The 6,649-nt window shown below is 42.8% G+C and overlaps 1 protein-coding gene across 2 annotated transcripts; it reads right to left on the bottom strand.

Annotated features, from left to right (window-relative positions):
* Positions 1 to 412: 412 nt before the first annotated feature.
* On the bottom strand, positions 413 to 3,527 carry LOC4338856 (uncharacterized). Of its 2 annotated transcripts, none has more exons than XM_015783381.3 (3): positions 2,653 to 3,527; positions 1,695 to 2,216; positions 413 to 774 (listed from the first exon to the last, which is right to left on the bottom strand). In XM_015783381.3, the coding sequence occupies exons 2-3, from the start codon at positions 2,112 to 2,114 to the stop codon at positions 622 to 624; spliced, it is 573 nt and encodes a 190-aa protein (XP_015638867.1). In that variant the 5' UTR covers positions 2,115 to 2,216; positions 2,653 to 3,527; the 3' UTR covers positions 413 to 621. The 2 variants fall into 2 exon arrangements, with proteins under 2 accessions (XP_015638867.1, XP_025881127.1); XM_026025342.2 differs by having other exon boundaries at positions 3,044 to 3,348.
* Between the last annotated feature and the right edge of the window lie 3,122 nt (positions 3,528 to 6,649).

Below are 6,649 nucleotides of genomic sequence, written 5' to 3'. Positions count from 1 at the left end.
CTACGGAATAAGTTCACTTTGGGACCCTCAAAGTCATCGAAATCTAATCTGTCACCCTAAACCACAAAACCGGATATTTTGACCCCCCAAACTCTTAAAACCGATGCAATTTGACTCCCTCGGTGGTTTTAGAGGACGGTTTCGCTGACGTGGCGCCTATATGGCAATATTGACTGAGTCTTCGTTACACGTGGCATTGATGTGACACTTATGTGGTATTAGAATTAAAAAAATATGCGTGAGACCCATTAGTCATTCACATAAAAAGAAATATGAGTCCACTGATATGTGAGGCCCACATGTAAGTCCTCCTTCCTCCTCCCTCTCTCCCTTCTCTCTCTCCCCCCTTCTTTCCTTCGACTCACAAACCTGTGCGACAGTGGATGAACAACAATGGCTTTCGCACACAGTATTACCAGATGAGATCATGAGACATGAATTTGCCCATCAACGGCTTAAGAACGTCACGCACTTTCACCGCCATCGACGCAACAATTCCGATATGAATCACACACTAATTTAACAACAACTCCTGCATTTTTTTACATGTTGCCCCTCTATACAGGCATACAGATTCAGAGACAAAAGCACGGGTCGACCATGAGAGAGTACGAGCATACGTCACGGTGGCACGAAGCAGTGGCGATGTCCATGGGGAGGCCAACGCACGCCTTCCCTCGGCCACGGGAGCAGCGGCGCCGGCTGCGCCAGGAACGTCGGATACCGCTGCCCCGGCATCAGCACCGTCAGATCCTCCGCCGGCACGACCTCCAACTGCACCACCAAACCAACAAGCGAATTAGGGTCTTATTTGGGAAGCTTAAAATTTCCGAGAATCCGCGTTTTTTAGTTTCTGACTGTTAGTTTATTTTCTGTATTCTACTGGTACATATTCTCATAATTAATTTGAGTGACAATCTGTACTATTTATAGAGTTGGAGATTCTGTCGGAAACTGCAACTACTACAAGCTCCTCTAAACAGATCCTACGTCTCATTTTGAGAAGCATACATAATCTAAAAAAATGCCATGATTAAATGATTCTTATCTCCCGAAAGGATATCCCCTTATGTACTTTTTTTTACTCTCAAATTGGATGTAATTGGTTGTGAAAAAAAGTATTTAAAAGTTTTGACAATGTAGTAGAACATAATAACATCTATCGCTAAAAAAAGATAATCAAATTCGATCTATATATTAAGAAAAAGAAAGCAAATTCAGGTCTAAATAGTACCAATACTATTTATATGTCGGATTTGTCTTTTTACTTTTGCCAATGTGCACGTTGAGTTTTGACTTTATCTATATTGTACGAATGTTTTTTTTGAATTTTCTAACAACTACTATTTAAATGGTGTTTGAACAAACAAGAAACGTCTACTCGATAATTTAAAACAGTTTCCCCGTTTTTTACTACCAGCTTATTATGGATAAGAATCTGAAGGCATTTCAGTTCCAGGTGAACCAAACGGCCGGTTGCAACGCGCACGGCTGCACTGTAGCCAGCGACTTACGTACGTACGTAATACATGCTGGCACTGTAGCGTGCAGCTACCGGCGTACGCTGCTGGTGTTGTTACTGCTATGGCACGAGCGAGGCAACGTACGTCAGTACGTGTCGTCTTCCCACACTGACACCGCTGCACGTGAGCGTGACACCCCGTGAAATTTACAGCTGCATTCTTACTACTCACCTTGCCCGGTGTACAGAAGAGCTTGTCCGGCGAGACGCCGGCGGCGGCGGCGGCGGCGTGGTGGGACGACGACGACTGGCCGTGCCCGTCGCCGTCGCCGTGGGAGGCCCGGGAGGAGGAGGAGGACGACGACGACGACGAGGAAGACGAGGAGAGGCTGGGCTTGATGAGGTGCTCGAAGATGGCCATGAGGAGGAACATGGAGATGAGGATGGCCGTCGCCGCGAAGCCGAACGAGATGGCGCTGGCGTTCGTGGACGCGTCGCCGAGCCCCTTCGCCGCCGCCGCCGACGCTGCGCCGCCGTCGCCGTCGTCCCTGACGTCTCCGCCGCCTCCGCCTACGCCGCCGGCCGCCGCCTGGTCCGACGCCGCCGCGTCACCCATCCACGGCCTCGACCTCTGCCCCGCGAAGCCACTCATGGCCCTCGCTGCTCGACTGCTTCGTGCGGTTTCTTGGATTTGATTTTCCACGAAATTTTATCGCACCTCGTCGTCGCGCTGCGCTGCACCTGCACGCCTTGGCTGGTAGAGGAAATGCAGGCGTCAGATACGGTTGAGCTTTTGCCAAAAACTGACCGTCATGCGCATGTGCCGCTTGTGAAAGGAGATGTCACATTGTACATGTGAAGAGCCAACAGAAATGAAAAAAAAAACAAAAACAAAATGAAATGCAGCATATGATGCGTGGTTGGATAAGCAACTAATTAATCAAGCATTGCCCTGTGGCTATCTGAACCACAGCGCTAATGTCATCACCACGTAGGTCTATGAGACGTCAATAATCAAAGAATCAGTTTGGGGGGGGAAGAAAAATCAATAATGCGTTGTTCATGAAGAGTAAAGCTGAAAAGCATTCTGAAAAAAAGGAGGAGAATGGAAAGAACAGAGAAGCAGGAGGAATTGTCTGAAACGCAGTGGTTAGTCAGGAGTACCTAAATTGCAGGCAAAAGAAGCTCACCTTTAGCACTGGTACTTCCTTCCCTGAAGCAGCAATGGCCTATTGCAATGCCTGAGCCCAACTAGTGTTTTTGCCTCAAAATGACAAGAACCTACAAGATGAGCAATGCCTTGGCTGTCTCTTCTACTTAAAAGGGAGATCTCAGCCACTGAGGAAATGGTGGTGTGGTGGCATTGTGGAATGTGGAGTGGTCAAGATGGGGAAGAGCAAAAGGAAAAGGTAGAAGAACAAAAAGAGTGTGGGGGATATGTAAACCTTCTACAGAAAACACAGCAGATGATAAAAAGAGATTTCAGCAACAGTTTGATGGGCAAGAAAGCTGCAAGAATGGGGCAAAAAAAAAAATAATCTCAGAATCATGTTTGGGCACCTCAAAAGAGTGGCTACTCACCCCCATGCACACTCACTCTGTAGCAGCCCACATGATCCTAAGACCATTGTAATTGTAGCCTTGTGAAGAGAGGATGTAGTAGGAGAGGAGGAGGATGAAATGATTCAAAGGGCCCAAGCAAAAGGCAAAGCTAAAGGGAGGAAAAGAGTAGAAAGCAGCACATAAAAAGAATGGAACTCTGGCCTTGTGCAGGATCCAATCAGATATGCAAATAATTGCGCATGTCAGGTCATTCAGGTAATTGGCAGTGTACTGTCCCTGCCAAGAATTCATCCATTTCTAGCACCACATCTCTTTGCAAGTTTGATGTGATGCCAGTTTATAAGTTTAAGAATACAATGTGATTACATATTCAGAATTGACAAGGGGTATTGTGATGAGTTTGAGAGAGATTGGGGCACTGATAAGCAAAGAACCTCTCTTTGCTTCCAAGGGAAAAAAAACAGCACAGTGTAATGTTTGTTGTGATGGGAAGCAAGAGATGCTCCTTATTATTGTGAGTGAGTGAGTGTGTGTGGTAGGATGGGAGGAGGAGGAAGACAGGGAAGCATGGCCTTTTGAGACTCCAAGGCAACCGGGGCCCTACTGCCAGCAGCTCTGTGGATCATCTGCAACCACATGGTCATTGTACACTCCTCATCTGTTCATGTTTCAGTCCATCTGAATCTCTGACCTCAACTGGAGTACCATTTTGACAGATAAATACTACCAGTACCATGCATGATCTAAATATCAGCATTACTGCAAGAGCAGGTGAAGAAAAATGATGCAACTTTAAGCATCTTTATCATTCAATCATTTCAATGCCATTGCCTTAAGTACATGCACAATGCAAGATTCATGTATAAGAGTTGATTTATTTTGAAAGAGAGAGAAAGTAGTGTATAAGAATTGATTGTATTTTGAGACGGAGCATATGGGTCGTACTCTGACGCACAGAGGCACATGAGCCTTGCTGCCACAAGAGATGGAGGATGCATCCCAACATGTCAATAACTTTGTCTGGGGAAGTAAGTGCATGGTGCCCCAGGACTCCAACTCCTAACCAACATTCAACTAGATTTTTGATTATAAAACTAACGCACATTCAGCTGGGTATAGTTTTCTCCTGGACAGCTCTCCTCAAGTCTTGGTCTTCAGTTCCAAGACTACTTGAACAGTAAGATACTCGGAGCCCATGCTGCTCAAATCCATCCCATGCAAATGTGCAATTCAGATGCATCAAAAATCTCACTTAGGATCCTCTTGGGAACCATCAGATCCGCGCAAAAAGTTGCGTGTCAATTGTGTCAGTGGAATGCTTGGTCTGACTTGTTCTGCTTTTCAGAAATGGTATACCCCAGTTTACAACGAAGCTACTACCGTGGTAATCATCAGTACATCTACAATGACGGCGTTGTGTCTACTGGTAAAGTGAGTATAGTGTCCTTCAAATTGGGTGATTCTTTTACTACTGCACCTGACCTGAGTGATTAGTAAGTTGGTAACTGATGATTAGGCATCTAAATCTGAAGTTACCATCCTTATCATAGCATTGTTCTTTCCTGTACCAGCTTGCTTTGTCATTGTCTCCTCTCACTGAACAACATCTAGTCTACCTAGATAAAATAAGGCAATGCTACTGTAATTTCATAATCTTGCCTCCAAAGTGAGTAATTGGAGGCACGATTAAAGTGCAGCTTCCACTACTTAAATCTCAGCACGCCAATTGCTTTAGCCTGGAGAGCACTGGTTCACGAGGACAAATACTAGCTAGCTAGCATCAATGAGGGTCATATTCAGATACACTCCCTAGTCATGTGCAACAATTAGTTTACAAATCTCAAAGAACATACGCTTCCGTGCATCTTTGATCGAAATGTATAATATAATCCCCTGAACGTATCTGTTCTTGGGAATGCAGATATCGTTGCGAGGAGCACTGATCACCCAAGAAGCAAAGGAATGGAAGAAAGATCGATCCAAATTAATTGTTGAGACTAAACCAAATCGTAATATGGACTCCTTGCTCCAGCTTTACGTTGCACTAGTATCCCAGCACAAGCAATCTGCAGTCCCTCCACAGAGAAAAGCACACTGGAAATAAAGAGAAAACAGCAAGGATGCCTCCAAGAAAGATGAAGAAATCATCAGCTCAGCCAAGTTTTGGACACAGAAAAGAGGAGATGGTTCTCAATGCATGGGACTATAGATGAGACTAACAAAAAAAAATGATCATGCAAAGGCGAGGCATGACAGAAGGACGTGCTAGGCAAAAGCCTAGACCGGATGGAGCCAAGGGGAAATTAAAGAATGGAGATTGTCACACGAGCAGGAGAACACTTGACAGGAGGATTAGACTGGATTGGTTGGTTGGGGGCATTGAATTGGTTCTGAATTGCTGCAGAAAAAAAACACATCAAATCAAGTCTGAGGATGATTATATCTACTGCTAATTATATCTAGTAACTAGGAAGGTGGCCCGCGCGGGCACTTATATTATTGAAAGGTAATATTACTATTTTTTAAAAAAAATTGTTTCATAGATTAAGGGCAAATTAAAGTTCAAATAATATTATTTTATAATAATTTAAGGGTTATATTTTTCTTAAGGTATCTTAAAAAACCATTCACAAACGTTTGAGTAGGAGATGGATTAAGTACTTACAACTTTTGAATCATTTGTTTTTCTCTCTCGAGTAAATAAGAAATGAGAAACTATTGCTAGTTGATTATTATACAGTCCATCTATATCATACAGTGTAGTATGGCCACAAATGAAAAATACGAGACTAAGATACTCAAAATTCTTGTGATTAAATCATCTCATGAAGGCGCATGATATAGTAAGAAAGGGAAGGAAGACTATGCATGGAGAAAAAAGAAGAAAGGGAAAAATAAAAAAAAAGGAGGGGAAGCGTAGTACCCACGTACGTAGGTGTGTACCTGTGCCGTGGGAGGAGAGGTGGGACCTTGTAGTATTTAGTTTGTTCTAAGATCAATTTAATCTAACAAATTATGATATTGGACGTACAGATTATAATATTTAGATACCTTGTTTTTTTTTCCTAGAACTTCTAATATTTGCTCTAATTTATTAGAGCTCCGTGTGGCAGCTTGAGAGCATTTTAAGGAATTTTAAAAGACTTAACACATGTAATTAAAATATTAACCGCATAATATGTATGTATGGGGTATATGGTAATATTTGTTCCAACTTTGTCCATGGTTATATACATGTAGAGAGAAATTAATTATGTGGCTACAAGCCACTGGATGTCTAATTAATAGCAAATAATTTTGCCGCATATTTACAGTTGTTCATAGTAGCTCTTACATATTCATCTTATGACTTTGATTATCCGTTGATCCCCAATTTAATAATCACCATGACTCGCATGAAAAAATGTACTACTTAAGGTTTAGGACAGGTGAAATTGATGAATTATTTGTTTTATGCGATAGCTATTTGAGGGTATAAACAAATGAATTGACTTCTAAAAAGTTAAAATGTTGTTTAAAACAGACACCATTTAGAAACTTGGAAAGGTGCAAACAAAAATCCAAACTATGGAATCGGAAAAAAAAGATGGCATTAAACTCCCTTATAACACCCTTGTCTTAGTA

Source organism: Oryza sativa, chromosome 5, assembly GCF_034140825.1.
Source record: "Oryza sativa Japonica Group chromosome 5, ASM3414082v1".
NCBI lineage: Eukaryota > Viridiplantae > Streptophyta > Magnoliopsida > Poales > Poaceae > Oryza > Oryza sativa.
Note: the sequence above shows the minus strand (reverse complement) of the source record. Positions and strands in the feature narration are given on the sequence as shown.

Excerpts from the sequence above, each read along its gene's own strand:
- LOC4338856 (XM_015783381.3), bottom strand. The coding sequence starts at position 2,114 with ATGAGTGGCTTCGCGGGGCAGAGGTCGAGGCCGTGGATGGGTGACGCG. Across the intron at positions 775-1,694 it reads TCTTCTGTACACCGGGCAAG|TTGGAGGTCGTGCCGGCGGA; the intron begins GTGAGTAGTAAG and ends TTGGTGGTGCAG.